A 16,871-nucleotide genomic window follows, 5' to 3' on the forward strand; every position below is an offset into this window, starting at 1 on the left:
CCTCAGCACCACAGCTCTGAAAGCCCTCCAGGGATGGGGACTCCAGCACTGCCCGGGGCAGCCTGGGCCAGGCCTTCATAACCTTTTGTGGGAAGAAATTGTTCTTCATGTTGAACCTAAACCTCTCCTGGTGCATGTTGAGGCCATTTCCTCTTGCCCTACCTCTTGTTCACTGGGAGAGGAGACCAACCACCACCTGGCTGCAGCCTCCTCTCAGGGAGCTGTACAGAGCCAGAAGGTCTCCCCTCAGCCTCCTTTTCTCCAGGCTGAACATCCCCAGCTCCCTCAGCTGCTCCTCCCCAGACTCTTCCCCAGCATCTTTGCCCTTCTCTGGACCTGCTCCAGCCTCTCAGTGTCCTTCTTGGAGTGTAGAGCGCAAACCGAACCCAGGATTCTAGCTGTGGCCTTACCAGTGCCCAGTACAGGGGGACAAATCCTGTCCTACTCCTGCTGGCCACACCATTGCTGATCCAAGCCAGGCTGCTGGTGGCCTTCTTGGCCACCTGGGCACACACTGGAATGTGAAGCACCAATGCTAAGTAGCTGAGGCTTTGTTAGCTTTAAGTAGTTAAATTATAATCACTTCACCACTTCACACCAGTGCAGAACCTCTCTGACAGTGACACATGGAGCCTACCAGGGCCTCTGATAACACAACAGGAGCAAATACAGCAATTAACAGAAACATCAATTAATGGAAACAGAAAACAAGCCCTGCAAAGTATCTTGTTGGGGTTTATGTTTGTTGGGTTTGTTTGTTTTCTATTTCTTTAACTACCTTTTTACTAAAGGGAAGCCAGGCCACTTGTCACAACCAGAAGGCTGGAGTGCCACTGACAGCAACTGAGCCCTGTGATTTTGCTCATCCTCAGGAACTCTGCTGCTCACTCAGAACCCAAAAACCACCACATCACCAAGCAGAAACAGTCTGCTACTGCTAGGGAGGAGGTAAGAGAACACACTGACACATCATCCCAGCATCGTGCCATTCCATGTGCTTGCTCCATCACATCCTCCACCCACAACTCAAAAAACAAACCCCACAAAAACAACAGCTGAAAACACACAAAATCTCAAGATACCAAAAATCCTCAACACTGTGAACACCAAAATAATTCCAAGTGCCCAAGAATGAGAAAAAAAGTAGGGAGTGTGGAGAAAGAGAACACCCCACAGTCTGAGGTGTGTAGAGCCAGTGGTGTTTTGAATGTGCTGAACTGAGCCTTGGTTGTAACATTATGCACCAAGACCAACCACATCCCACCCCTCCTTTAACATCTTTATCAATGATCAAGGGCACCCTCAGTGAGCTGGCAGATGACACCAAGCAGGGCAGGAGTCCTGATCTGCTTGAGGGTTGGGAAGCTCTAAAGAGGCATCTGGCCAGGCTAGATCAATGTGCTGAGGTCAATGGGATGAGGTTCAAGAAGGCCAAGTGCTGGGTACTGCTCTTGGGTCACAACAACTCCATGAAGGCTCCAGGCCTGGGGCAGAGTGGCTGGAAAGCTGCCAACAGAAAAAGACCTGGGGGTGTTGGTCAACAGCTACCCAAAATGAGCCAAGGTGGCCAAGAAGGGCACCAGCAGCCTGGCCTGGATCAGCAATAGTGTGGTCAGCAGGAGCAGGGCAGGTGTTGTCCCCCTGTACTCAGCACTGGTGAGGCTACACCTTGAATCTTGGGTTCAGTTTTGGGCCCCTCACTCCAAGAAGGACATTGAGGAGCTGGAGCAGGCCCAGAGAAGGGCAACAAAGCTGGGGAACAGGGCTGGAGAGGAGCAGCTGAGGGACCTGGGGTTGCTCAGCCTGGAGAAAAGGAGGCTGAGGGGAGACCTTCTGCCTCTCAACAGCTCCCTGAAAGGAGGCTGGAGCCAGGTGGTGGTTGGTCTCTTCTCCCAAGGAGCAAGAGATAGGACAAGAGGAAATGGCCTCAACATGCACCAGGGGAGGTTTAGGTTGGACACTGGAAGAAACTTCTTCACTGAAAGGGTTCTCAAACACTGGAACATGCTGGCCAGGGAGCTGGTTGAATCCCCATCCCTGAAGGTGTTTAAAGAACACAGAAATACAGTGCTGAGGCACTTGGCTTAGCCTCTGCCTTGGCAGAATTAGATAACTGTTTGAAATCCTGATCTTAAAGATCTTTCCCAACCAAAATGATTCTAGGATTCCATGAGAGTGCTCCTGCTGACAAGCAACTGAAGGAAGCAACTGAAATGGGAGCCTGCACTGCTCAGTGGAACTGGTTTATAATTCAACCTGTCATTGTCCCAGTGAAGTACACAGCCTGTGGTCTGCTGTAGGCACTTCCACAGCAAGGGGAAGCCTTTGCTTTGTTTTCTTGCCTTTTGGAAGCACCTCACTGCTTTCTTCTGAGTGCTCACAGCAGACTTGCAATCAGGAACAAAGAGAAGCAGTTCCTCCCCAGATGCATCACCTTCAAAACCAAGCTTCCTGTCAGGCTCTGAAAGACTCTGCTGCAACCAGCAAATGAACTGAGCCCTGTGCCAAAAAGGATCTTCTCTTTTAGGGCTGGAGAAAAGAAAAAGCACTGATTTCATGCCTCTGTGTGGGTGTAACACATGAGGAAAGAGCAGACTAACAGCTCTTGGTCCAGCCAAGAGACAACACGTCTACAGGCTGATCATCCTTTTAAGAAGTTCAGCCAAAAAAATCACATTTCAGCTGAGTGAGTTGCTCAGGGTAAAGCATCCTGAACACAGAGGCAAAGAATCATTGAATGGGTGGGGTAGGAAGGGGTCTTTAAAGCTCATCTAGTCCAACCATTCAGAGTAGGCTGCTCAGAGCCCAAAACAACCTCATCTGCCAGGGATGGGACATCTCCCACCTCTCTGGGCAGCCTGGGACAGGCTCTCACCACCCTCACTCTCAAACATTTCTTCCTTCTCTCCACTCTCAATCTCCCTCTTGCAGTTCAAACCATCACCCCTTGGCCTCTCACAACAGGTCCTGAGAAAAGCTTTATCCCTGTCCTTAGTAGAGGCCCCTTGAAGCACTGCAAGGCCACCAGAAGGTCTCCCTGGAGCCTTCTCTTCTGCAGGCTGCCCAAGCCCAACTCTCTCAGCCTGGAGCCTCCCAGCAGAGCCCTTCCAGCCCTGCCAGCATTGCTGTGGCCTCCTCTGGCCCTGCTCCAGCAGGTCCCTGTCTGTGCTGTGCTGAGCACTCCAGAGCTGCCCCAGCACTGCAGGGGGGGTCTCAGCAGAGCACAGCAGAGGGGCAGAATCCCCTCCCTGCCCCTGCTGCCCACACTGCTGGGGATCAGCTCAGGGCAGGGCTGGCTCTGGGCTGGCAGCACCCCAAAGTCCTGCCTCATAGTCCTGAGAGCTTCACCATCTGAGAGTTATCCATAGAGGGAAGTTGGCCAGGGCAGGTGCTGCTGAGTGAGGTGACTCAGAAGATCCTCATCTGGGCACATTTCCACTATAAAAAAAACCACAGCTAATTCCATATTAATTAAAAAAAAGAAAAAACAAACCAGAACCAACTCAGGTTCAAGGCTGTCACAGAACAAGCACCATTCTAGACTCCTTCTCTCAATTTGTGATGTAATGGTGGCAGTACTGGACCACCTCCACTTCAGGATGCAGAAAGCATAGGAGTTTAGTCCACATGAGAGCTCCAGGCTCTGTGAAAGCTCACACCAACCATGTGAGATCCTGCAGGAGGGTCAAGTTGTTCCCCACACAGCTCATACTCTATGCTCTGAAGCTTGAGGAGTGATTCTTCTCAAGGGCATGTAGAGACAGGGCAATGGGTAATAGATTTGAACTAAAAGAAGGGAGAATTAGACTAGATGCAAGGGAAGAAGTGCTTCACTGTGAGATTTGAACTAAAAGAAAGGAGAATTAGACTAGATGCAAGGGAAGAAGTGCTTCACTGTGAGATTTGAACTGAAAGAAAGGAGAATTAGACTAGATGCAAGGGAAGAAGTGCTTCACTGTGAGATTTGAACTGAAAGAAGGGAGAATTAGACTAGATGCAAGGGAAGAAGTGCTTCACTGTGAGATTTGAACTGAAAGAAAGGAGAATTAGACTAGATGCAAGGGAAGAAGTGCTTCACTGTGAGATTTGAACTGAAAGAAGGGAGAATTAGACTAGATGCAAGGGAAGAAGTGCTTCACTGTGAGATTTGAACTGAAAGAAGGGAGAATTAGACTAGATGCAAGGGAAGAAGTGCTTCACTGTGAGACACTGCACAGGTTGCCCAGAGAAAGTTATGGATTCTCCTTCCCTGGAAGAGTTCAAAGCCCAGGGAGGAGGGGATTTTAAGCAACCTGGTCTAGTGGAGGGCTCAGAGCTGGGAGGTTGGATTAGATGACCTCTAAAAGTCCCTTCCAACCCAAATCAGTCTATGACACTTCCAACACTAGCCACTAAGATCACTTGTATGGTAGAAGACATGCCCTCATGTCCCATTCCAGGCTGTGCTGAGGAGGGACATCTTCTAACACTGACAGCCTGCAGCAGCCTTCTCCAGTGTTTTTCATTACATGTCAGGAGGAACCATTCTATGGACAAGAAGCTCTAGCAAGTCCAGGGGGTTTAAGCTTCCTTATTCCCAGACAGTTCTGAATTCAGGGAGGTTCTTGATGGTTGGCAGTGCAAAATGCATCAAAATGGAGCATCCTCCTCACAAGAGGCAGTCCCTGCTCCTACAGGATGTCCACCTGCCCTATGGCCTGGTAAAAAGGGAAAATGTAGGGGTATTCAGTGCCAAAAAAGGGGGGGGGGGAAATGTAATTAAAGAATATAAATTAATTCTTTCCCATAAAGTTGGTGAAGGGTCTAGAGAACAACTCTTAGGAGGAGCAGGGGAGGGACCTGGGGTTGTTCAGTCTGGAGAAAAGGAGGCTGAGGGGAGGCCTCATTGCTTTCTACAATGCCCTGAAAGGAGGTTGCAGTGAGGTGGGGGTTGGTCTCTTCTCCCTCATCTCAGGTGACAGAATAAGAGGAAATGGCCTGAAACTGTGTCAGGGGAGGGTTAGGTTGGAGATGAGGAACAATTTCTTCACTTCAACAGTGGTCAGGGAGTGGCCCAAGCTGCCCAGGAAGGTGGTGGTGTCCCCATCCCTGGAGGTGTTCAAGAAACCTGTGGCCCTGGCACTGTGGGCCATGGTGGTGTTGGGTTGTCAGTTGGAGTGGATGACCTCAGAGGTCTTTCCCAACTGAAACAACTCTCTGATTCAACAGCATGACCACCTCCCCAGCAGGAGCCATGACAAATGGACATACCTTCCTCAGCAGGTCTTTCTCCTTGACGTAGCTGTCTTCCACCACCTTCCTCTCACCGTGAGCTTTTTGAAGCTCCAGCTGGAGGTACTCCACCTCCTCCTGCAAGCTGACAAGCTGGTTGCCGTCACCCTGCTGGCTCTGCTGATACTGCACCAGTTCCTTCTTCAGCTTCTCCACCTCAGAGGAGTGGGCTGAGGCGAGTGTGGAGAGCTGCTCGTTCAGAAGTTTGTATTCCTTGTTCTGCAGCCAACAACCCCGAAAAGAAAAAACAGAAAAACAAGACCATGAATGAGATCAGCACTGAAGGCCTAACAAAAGGAGCCACTAAAAATGCTGGAGCATGGTGGGTGACACACTTCTGGTAATTAGTATTTCCAGGCATGTGCTAATCACAGAATAAACCAGGTTGGAAAAGACCTCAGAGATAATCGAATCCAACCTATGACCTCATACCTAACACCTCCTGACAACTACACCATGGCTCCAAGTGCCACATCCAAGCTTTTTTTGAACATCTGACTCCACCACCTCCCCGGGCAGCACATTTCACTGGCCTATTATTCTTTCTGTGAAGAACTTTCTCTTCACCTTGAACCTAAAATCATTAATCATTAATTAATACAGGTTCCGAGCAATGTGGCTTAAAGCAGTTGGTTTGCAATATATTTTTTGGGGTTGCAAAGGCCAAGTGTTGAGTGCTGCACTTGGGCCACAACAACCCCGTAAAGCACTACAGCCATGTAGTGGCTGGAGAACTGCTCTCAGAGAAGGATCTGGGGGTGTTGGTAGACAGACAGCTGAACATGAGCCAGGATGTGCCCAAGGCCAAGAAGATCAGTGACATCCTGGTCTGGAGCAGCAATGGTGTGGGCAGCAGGAGCAGGGCAGGGATTGTCCCCCCGGACTGGGCACTGCTGAGGCCACTCCTTGAGTGCTGGGTTCTGTTTTGGGCTCTTCACTCCAAGAAGGACCTTAAGAGGCTGCAGCAGGTCCAGAGGAGGGCAACAAGGCTGGGGCTGCTTTTATTCCCAATAAATGCTTAGAGGGATCCTGCTAGTCACAGACAGTTTTTGAAGCTTGCTGTGAGTTGTGGCTGCATGAGCACTAAATTTACTGCCAGCCTTAGAAGTGTCTCAGGCAGTTAAAATACAAACACTGAAAAAAGCCCCACAAAACAAAAACCCTCACTTGACTGAGAAGCACAATAAAAAGAAGATAATTGGTCCTATGAGGCCATAAAAAAAAAAAGTGATCCAGTGCAGACTATTTCACAGCAAAACTGAGTTACATCTCTTCTTGTCTGTTGCAAAAAAACAAAAAGCGCTCCAAAGAGGATAAGAAAACAAAACAGCTGATTTGGAACAAAGAATTAATACACCGTCTCAAACAACAACGAAAACAAAACAAAAAAAAACAGGAGGAAGTCGTCCAGCTCTAGTCGCAAACACAAAACCTGGAACCAACACTCGAGCAGACGGTGTGTATAGATAATACTGCACTAGTAATAGAAAACCATAAGAGATAGTAAACATCTGTTTATAGGCAGTGAAAACAAAAGTCTAAGCACAATAGGGAGAAAAAAAAAGAACAATGGTCACCCAAAATTTGTTAAATATACTTGGCCCACACAAGACTGGTCCGCCCAATAACTAGGTGGGCTTAAAACACCAAGAGACTAGCTACCTACAAACCCTGAAGCTGGGATTTAGAATGAAGAAGGATAAAGGTCTAAAATAGAATATACAACTAAGAGGAGTTACAAAAAACCCAAGCAGTCCAGATGCCGCAATCACACGGCTTGCACGACTAGCATTAAGCGTGCTACATACAAAGAAAATGTAAAAAGGAGAAAAAAAGAAAAAGAAGAGCAAAAAAAAATAATCGTCCTGCCAAACAACTCACACAAAATTAAATAACAGCAAAAGCCACACAAAAACAGTATCTGTGACAAATAGCAGATCCCTCTAAAAAGAAAAGTCATAATTTATTGGTACCTAATAAAAATCCACCCACCACATCCTATGTTAAGCCTCACCTCAGGCCACAAATGATACAAAACAGGCCCCAATAAAAAAATAACAACAATAACAGTATCACACAAACCGGACCAGACCAACACAAGCTATCTCCAATCCTCCCCCCACCCTAACCCCCCTAAACCCCAAGCAACTTCCTTACGCTAGTCCACAGAACTCCCCTGTAAATCCGCCGAAAAGAAACAGCCCGGTATGGCCCCGAACTCCACAAAAATAACATAAATCCATAAACAATAAAACTCAAATAAAAAGCAAAGATCGAATATAACGAATAAGCAAAAAGGGAACCGGGTCCCCCAGCAATCAAACAAGTAAACCCCCAAAAAGCATCAAATTTATACCCAAAAGACCAAGGATGTCAACCTGATAAACTTGCTTAAAAAGGCCATAAGAAAAAAAAGAAAAAAAGAAAGAAAGAAGGGGCACAAGAGGATATCCTGGCCTCATAAAAGCATCAAAAAAAATTAGTAAAATATAAAACTAGTACATGTCTACCAAAAACAAACAACCCCCGGAAAAAAAAATCCTTAACTCTGAAGTAGAAACAAGTTCTCCATTCCACTTAAATACAGGTGAGAACTGTATGCTTTAAAATACGGGGGAAATTGTTGTAAGAGTTTCCCAAAGTGCTATCAGCACCTCAATATAACAACATTAATGACCATATTTAAAAAAAATATTGTCATACCTCACAAAAAATATATTTGCAAACCAACTTAAAAAGGTAGCTTTAAGCCACATTGGCCTAAAAAGGGATAAAAGTTAATATTAAAAAATAAAAAAAAAATAAATAAGAAAATGCAAAAAGCAGAACCATGTATTAAATTAAATGATTAAATGATTTTAGAGATTATACAAAGGTGAAAGAGACAAAAGATCATTACACAGAACAAGAATAAAACAATAGGTGAAACCAGTGACATGTAGCAGCCAAAAATAAAAAAACCCTGTCGGAGAGTAGTATGCGACCTAATATGATACCAAACCAACCACCCGCTAGTACAGACAGCACAAAAATTTATTTATGCGCCACTTTTATTCCTTTGTACCTTTAACTTGAACGTACGATAACGCTATCCTATCTAATTGTCACAGATATCTCTAGCGGTTTTTCCAACCCATGGATTATACTGTGATTACTAAACAAATTGAGCCATGCTTGAAAGAAATAACTAGATGTACCTTAAAAAGAAAGAAGATTAAGTGAGTGACACCAAAGAGTCATCTCCTGGTATCAAACAATTGCTGCAAAAAACAGCATTTATAGTAGTGAAGCTCCTATTGTTAAAGGAGCCTTCAGTGCTGAACGATACCATCAATTCATGTCTTCAGTGTTTTTTAATTAGTACCTCATGTTATTTTTCTTTTCGGGGGATTCGTTGGCTGCAGAAACAATGTTAATACAAACTTCGAAAAACGAAGCAGCTCTCTTAGAAATTAGAAACACACAATCGCCAAAATCATAAGACACCCACATTCTCTCTGAAAGGTGGAGAGCTAGCGAATGAAGGAACTTGGTGCAAGTAATCAGCAGAGACAGCATGTGACGGCAACACAAACAAAAATCCTAGCTTGTCAGCTTGCAGAGGAGGTAGGAAGTACCTTCCAGCTGGAGCTAATACAAATACAAAAAAGCTCAACAAAAATGGTATGATAAAAAAGGAGCTAGGTGTGTGAGAAAGACAGACTAAAACGTCAAGGAGAAAGAAAAAGAAACCTGCATGAGTGAAGGTATGTCCATTTGTCAGGGCTAATAACCCTAACTGGGGAGAGTGGTCATAAGCTGTTGATATCAGAGACAAAGAATTTGTGTTTCAGTTGGGGGAAAAGACCTAACTCTGTAAAAGTCATACACACTCCAACTGACAACAAAATCCATCCACACCAAACAAATAAAGAAAAACCGAGTACCCACCTAGCCATAATCGCCCCCCCTTAAAACTCACAACAAGCCCCAGACCAAAAACAGATACAAAAAACAAAGCAAAAAATAAACGAGAAACAAACAGAGGAAACTTGGAGAATATAAAAACATGACCGCACCTCCCTATGCAATTTGGACCCAAACATACCACCGTATCCCATTGGAACCATCAAAAGAGGAAAAGCCCCTAAAACCCTGACCAAACTGTTGAAATAAGTGAAGAAATTTAAGTTCCAATAAAGACATAAAAAAAAAAAAAAAAAAAATAATGGGTCTGGAAAGACACTACACCCACAATACCTGACCCCCAGAAACAGAGACCAGAACAGCCCCAGTAACAACGCTAGAAGCACCTAACCAACTTATTTCTTTCAAACCTGAGATGAAAGCGGAATGAAAGAAGACTCCCAAGTGAGAACCTCCCCCACTCACAGAAAAGAAAAGTAAGAAGTCACCGGTATAAACACACGGACAACAGCCCCGAGTAAAAAATCAAACCCCCAACGACAAAACCATCCAAAAACCCGTCATCCCCAAGTGATCTTGGCCCGCACACAGGCGGCCAAATAAGACAAACACGACACCACTAACAAAAGGCATGATACCTCAAATCCACCCGACTTTTCCAACCCTACAAAAACCACCCACAAGACACATCAACCCCGTAGTCCCACACCAACGATAACCAAGAATACCTCCTACCACAAGCTATAAATGTAAAAATACAACAAGGACATACTCCAGCCAAAAAAACAGACACCAAAAAACAGAACACCCCAAACATGTGCCCCTCCAACCAGATACAAAGCAACAAACCAACCCAAGATCCAAAACCAAAAACCAAACCCCACCAACCCAAGAGAAAAGTACAAATGGAACCCACTCCACTCCCCAGCGAAACCCGAATAACCCAAAAAAAATCCGCCGAGCTTACCCACAACGGTGGCCTTGATGAGCCCACCATAGCCTTTCTCCGTGGTGTCCGAGCCTCTTTGAGTGAGGAGGATGCTCCTCATAAAATAGAAAAGCATTTTGCGCCACTAGCCAAAAACCATCATAGAACCAAAGGAGGTCAACCTGACTTCAGAACTGTATCTAGAGAATAAATGAAGCTTATAAAGGAAAACCCCACAATGGGAAACAATTGCCTAGAGACTTCTTATGCCATGTAGAAAGAAAATTGGTTCAAAAAAAACAACGCCATAAAATAAAACCTGACGATAAATTTGTTCCTTACAACGCCACAGGCTCTGATGGTCATGCAAGCATATATCATACATCATGAACGCACGCAGATCACCAGGCAAACTAAACCAAAAATAAATAAGAAAACAATCTACTAGCCCCAAAGGCATCCTGGCCAAATTCCAATCGGAAGGCATTGTCTAAAACTCCATCAAAAAAACGTTAACAAAAGGAGAGGCTCGTGTTAGCGAAGTAGTCATAGACAGATAATTGAGTTTGGAAGGATACAAAATAAGAGCGTACAGAAATCTAATCCCACCAGTCATGCACAGCACAGCGCGCCACATAACCCCAATAAAAAATAAACCAGGTTGCTTAAGAATACAAAGACGCCACCCTCCAGCCAAACTAAGGCTTTGAAACTCTTTCCATAGTGACGAGAGAGATCACATAAACATTCACTAAGAAATCAGGAACAACCATGTGGCAAGGTGTAACTCAACAAGTGAAGCACTATCAAAAATGTAAAAAATCTTCCCATTAGACATACATATCTAATTATCTCATTCCTTTTCTAATAATCCAATCTTAAATAATGTCAAGATAAACTATTCAAATAATACTCACAGTGAAATAGCACATTCTTTAAACCCGTGTAATATGCATCGAGTCAAATATATCAATACAGGCCGGAGAACTTTAAGATAAAAATAAAAACCTTCTTAATCAGATTCAAAATCATCAACAGTGAAGCACATTCTAAAAAAAAACTGTAAAATAGAAAAAAAAAGTATCAACATTAAAAAGAAATCCCTTGCATAAACTAGATCCTAATTCTCACTTTCTTTCAGAATAAACCAATATAATTCTCACGCATGATGAACTGTGCATCTAACTATAAAACCCATTTCAGAAGGCATCATAGTATCAAATTTCTTTCTCCCTTCTAAACAGTTCAAATGTAAAAACTCTGCAACAAGTGACGCACATGAATAAAAAAGAAACATACAAAAAAAAAAAAACCTTAAAAAATAAAATACCCAACCCATCACGAGATACACCTACAAAATTCAAAATTCCTATATCTATAACAGTTCAAATCATCACAAGTGAAGTTAACACTTCCTATCTTACTATAAAGAAGTGAATACCCTAACATCCTAAGTCCCTAATTCTTTCATCTCAACTTTCATTCTTAGATACAAAATCTCACAGTAGAAGCACTTCTTCAGAAACACCCATAGCATCAGACTAATCCTCGTAAAGCTCCTTCTAAATATAAGTATCAAAAGATCTATTCACCCATATTTACCGACCCTGTCTCTAGGAAACATCCCATTAGAGAAGAATCAAAACGATCCTCAAAAGGCAACGCAAAAAAAGCTTCAGAGCCGACATCGATAAGAGCTGTTAGTGAGGAACAACAATGAAAACCCAATTACCCTGCAGGGTGCTAGCACCTGGTAGGTGTGAGCTTTCCCAGGAGCCTGGAAGCTTCAATCAATGTGACTAAAACGTCCTATGCTTTTCCTGCACCTGAAGTGGATGAAGGGTTCGCAGTACTATAAATAGCAACCGAATACATCACAAATTGAGAGAATAAGGAGTCCTAGAAATGGATGCTTGTTACTGTCGACACACAATAAAAGGACCATGAACCTAAGTAGTTGGGAATTTCTGGTTTAGTATTTTTTTCTTTATTAAATAAGACCATAATACTGGAAATAGCCAAGTAGGTATATATGTTATAATAACGGTTGGAAAATAGGTTACCCAGATGAGGATCATTCTTCAGAGTCAACCTCACAACAGCACAGCAACACTGCCTGGCCAACTTCCGCCAATCTAATGGAAAAACCTCAAAGATGGTGAAGCTCGATCAGGGACTAAAGAGGACAAAAAGGAACTTTGGGAAGTGCTGGACCAAAAAAAGAGGTCTAGCCCAGAGAACCAGCCCTACGTAGAATGCCCTGGAGCATGATGGCTGAAACCCCAGGCAATGGTTGGCAGACAAGGTGCAGGGAGGGATACTGCCAGAGCCTTCAACATGCTGTGAGCTCTAGCGTGCAGGGACCCCCACACTTGCGAGGTATTCAGGGGAATCGCCGCAACAAGATTGCTCAAAGCATCAAGCACACAGAGAGCCGGGAACCTGCTAGGAGCACGAGGCCAGAAAGGAGGGTTGCCAGGGACAGCCTCTGGCAGGGCTGGCGAGAGGTACTGCTGGCTGGGAATAGGGAAACAACCAAAAAGGCTGTAGAAGAGTTGGGCTTAGATAATTGGGGCAGCCTTGACAGAAGGGAGAAACTACCATAGTGGGAAGGGAGACACTTTAACTTGGTGAGCACATTAATAGTGTGAAGCAGTGCTTTACAAGGGGCACTCATAAGCTAAAAAAAGAGTACCAAAGGGATAAAAAGCTTTTTAACACTCAAGGACCAAAAGCATGTTAGTTGAGAGGCCAAAAGGGGAAGATGTTTTGAACTGGACCAAGCAGATTGCTATAAGAAAGAGTGTTGAGAGAAGGAAGAATTTATGAGAGTGAGGGTGTATGGATGAGGGCCAGTCCCAGTCGTGCCCATGGAAAAGAGGTGGAGGATAAGTGTCCCAATATCCCTTGGCCAATATGTTGTTATTGGGCTACACTAGAGCCAGCCTACTATAAAACTCTGAATGGTTAGGACTAGAAGCTGACTTTAAAAATCCCCCTGGACCACCGCCGCACACCAACATGCAAAATACGCGTAAATCAAGATGATTCTATTTGTCCTCTGAGTTACATAGATGGCTATACCCTGAGGCAACGCACTCAGCTGAAAATGGAAGATTTTATATTTAGGGCTTAATCCAATATCTTAAAAGGTATGATCACAAGAAGAAAAAAAGACCTTTAGCCGTGTTGTCTCTTGCGTAGCAGTACCCCCAGAGCTGTAAGAGCAAAATGACATCTAAATCTCTATCAAATAAGATTATCCGCCTGTAAACAAAACCTAAAAATCACAAAAAAAAGGCAATGAAAATCCGAGCTTTTTCTTTTCTCAAAAAAATATCTCGTCCGAATGACAACAAAAAAGCCCCAATAAAAATAAGACTCACTTTTTAGGCAATCAAAAAGAAAAAAGAAAAATAATAAAGAAAAGGCTCAGAGTTTCATACAGTTGCTGGTTGTCAGCAGAAGGTCAGTCAAGAGATACCTGACAGGATAAAGCTTAAGAGATTTTGAAGTTGATGCATCTCTGGGGAGTGAACGAAGCTTAGACTCAATGTTTAATTCCTGATTGCAAGTCTAGGCAATGGTGAGCACTCTACGGAGTAACGAAAGTCAAGGGTGAGAAGTCTTCCAAAAGGCAAGAAAAACCGCACGAGCAAAGAGGCTGTCCCCTTATAAGACTGTTGGAAGTGCCGATGTGTAAACAGACAAAAAGACTGCACCTACACGTAGGCTGTGTAACAATAGAACATTCCAAATGGGCACAAATATGAAACAGCCTAGGAATTCAAAAAACAACAACCAAGACGATACCACTTCTGCCGTAATGCAGGAAGGCTACAACACAAAATCTCCTTAGCTACCTACTCAGAAGTTGCTACTCTAGTCAGCAGGAGCGAACGACTCAAGGAATCCTCGGGGAATCAACAAATTAGGGATTGGCGAGACAAGATCGATTGATAAAAAGAACAGGTATTATCAATATCGGGACAACAACAGTTATCTAATTCTATAGAAGCCAAGCATAAGAGCTAAGACCAAAGTGCCCATTACAAGCACTGTATTACTGTGTTCATTTAGAAACGATACCGTTCATATGGATGGGGCAAAATCGCAACCAGACTCCCTGGAATCCATAAATAAACACTAGTTTCCAGTGTTTGAGAACCCTTACGAGGTGAAGAAGTTTCTTAAGCCCGTGTCCAAACCTAAAGCCTAAAAAGAAACCAATCACCCTGGGTGCTATGTTGAGGTAAGGAGAAAAGGAAAGAAAAAATAAGACCATTAATTCCCCACATTTCCTAAATACAAGGCTATAAAGCTAAACCTTGGTCCGCCTCTTAGAGACCGGACACAGACCTCCAATGCAAAAATCCCATCTTGGGCTCCCTGCACCAAAAACCACCATACAGCAAAATACAAATGAAAGAGCAGTAATGATAAACTACAAGGCAGCAGTAACACCCTCTAAAATTAAGAGAAAAGACCCCGACCGCCAATAACAACATTACCTCAAGTAACACGGCTGCGACACCGACAACAAAAACAATAAAGACCCATTAAACAACTTACAACTCAATCACCCCAAAATACACCGACCCGTGAATCCCCCAGCTTTCTGTTTTAGCCCAGTTGCCTGGAACAAAAAACAAAGGTAAAAACGATAAGAGTGGCAAACATATATACATCTCACGAATCCATATCCCATATCATCCCTCAAGCACACACAGTCCAAATACGCGTTACAATGTAGAGCTTTATGAATACCCCCACCCAGCCCCCCCACCCGCGAACCCTTCTAATCCACCCTCCAACACTAGCAGCGAAACCCACCAGTTTGGCCCCCAACCTGCCCTGCTCCAGCTGACAACAGGACAAAGACACAATAAAAAAAAGGACTGATGCCATGCCCTGGCCAAAAGGCTGCTAGGTGCCCCATACATCCTGGACCACCGTTAGCTACATGTTTGTGTTAGAGCACGTTGGACATACAACAAAACCAAAACCAGGGGATCTACTTTAATTCATGTTGAGCAACTTATTCCAAGCCAGAAACAACTCTGAAGCCCCAGGCCAATGAAAGAATAGCCATTACATTAACAGGGATTTTGTTGTGACCCAAGCGCAGGTACCCAATCACTTAAGCCATTCAACAGATGAAACCTCACCCATTGAACCAATCCGAAAGGCACATTGATCAATAGAGGCCATGGCCAATGCCGCGAGACCTTAGAGACTTATGAGGCATCCCCACGAAAACCACTCAAAAAGCACAGAAATCAGATGACCAATAACCTGCCCTGCCTTGGTGTCATCCTGCCCAGCTCACCTGGGAAGGAGGCCAATTTAAAGTCATTGATAAAGATTGATTAAACAGTGAAAGGGGTGGATGTGGTTGGTCTTTAAGTAAAGAAGTGCATAAACTGTTACAAAAAAAAAATGAAAAAACCACGGCACAGAAAATAACCGCACAATCAATAACATGGAGCTCCAACTGTCTCTCAGACGCACCACACACAAACTCCAGTGAGGTAGTAAACACCAGTTACTCCTTTCTCCACACTAAAAAAGAAAATGCAAAGAAAAAAAGGAGATACAAGATAAACTTGGAAAACAATATGGGAAGAATAATTACAAAAGCAAAACATAAAAACAGAACAATAAGAGGGGGTCAGGTTTACACTAAGCAACCTGCTTACCCCGTCAACCCACACCTCAACCCAAAAAAAACAACCAAACAAAACCCGTCACACGAAAAAAATTCCAACTAATATGGGAGTAAGTCACAAAAAGGGAGAAAACTAAAAAGAGATGCAAGCCAACGGAAGGAAAAAAAACGCAGGAACTAAAAAACAAAAAATACTAATAAACAAAAAAAGAGTGTTGATGATTTTTGTGTATCACTTGAGATTTTAGTGTGTTTTAACAGCATTTGTTTTTGTGGGGTTTCGTTTTTATAAAACGAGTTTGTGGGATAATAGGAGAGATGTGGATGGAGCAAGCACATAAGGAAAATGAGCACGATGCGTGGGATGATGTTCAAGTAGTGTTACTCATGACAAATTACCCAAAAACAGAATTCCTACACACATAATCGCGAAGCATACTGTTCTGCTGTGGTTCTAGAGGAATGTGGATTATTTATGTGGTATAACGAGTGAGCAGCAGAGTTCGCTTAGTGATGCGCAAAATCAAACAAAAGGGCACAATACATGCGTAGCGATCCTAATGCACGCATACCAAAGCCTTATACTGGTTGTGACAAAGTGGGGGCCTGGCTTCCCTTTAGTAAAAAGTGTAGTTAAAGAATAGAAAACAACAAAAATACCAACCCAACAAAACATCAACCCTAAAGCCAAAAACGCCAAGATACTGTAATAAATGCAGGGCTTAAGTTTTCTGGTTTCCACGAATAAATTGATGTATTCTGATTAATATGCTGTTTTTGCTCCTGTTGTGTTATCAGTAGGCCCTGGTAGGACTTCCATGTGTCACATGGTCAGAAGAGAGTTCTGCACTGGAATGTGAAGTAGGGTGAAAAATTTATATAATTTAATACTACTTAAAAAGCTAAACAAAAAAGCCCATCAAAAGCTTACTTAGGCATTGGGTGCTTAATCACAAAAAAGGATTAATTCCAGATGTGTTGGCCCAGAGTAAGCCAAGAAGGCCACCAAGCAGCCTGGTCTATGGATCAGCAATGGTGTGCCAGCGAGAGAAATAGGAACATGAAAAAAAGATTTGTCACCATCACATCGTGACTGGG

The 16,871-nt window shown here is 43.7% G+C and overlaps 1 protein-coding gene across 1 annotated transcript in view; it reads right to left on the minus strand.

Annotated features, from left to right (window-relative positions):
* The window catches only part of MYO5B (myosin VB), a 58,322-nt gene extending 48,081 nt beyond the window's left edge, over positions 1 to 10,241 (minus strand). Inside the window, exons 1-3 of the mRNA XM_054397659.1 lie at positions 10,145 to 10,241; positions 9,816 to 9,841; positions 5,251 to 5,490 (exon numbers count right to left, since the gene is read on the minus strand). Coding sequence (XP_054253634.1) covers positions 5,251 to 5,490; positions 9,816 to 9,841; positions 10,145 to 10,241 — 363 coding nt within the window. The remainder of the gene's footprint in view (positions 1 to 5,250; positions 5,491 to 9,815; positions 9,842 to 10,144) is intronic.
* Positions 10,242 to 16,871: the final 6,630 nt, after the last annotated feature.

This window comes from Indicator indicator, chromosome Z (assembly GCF_027791375.1).
Source record: "Indicator indicator isolate 239-I01 chromosome Z, UM_Iind_1.1, whole genome shotgun sequence".
NCBI classification, from domain to species: Eukaryota; Metazoa; Chordata; class Aves; order Piciformes; family Indicatoridae; genus Indicator; species Indicator indicator.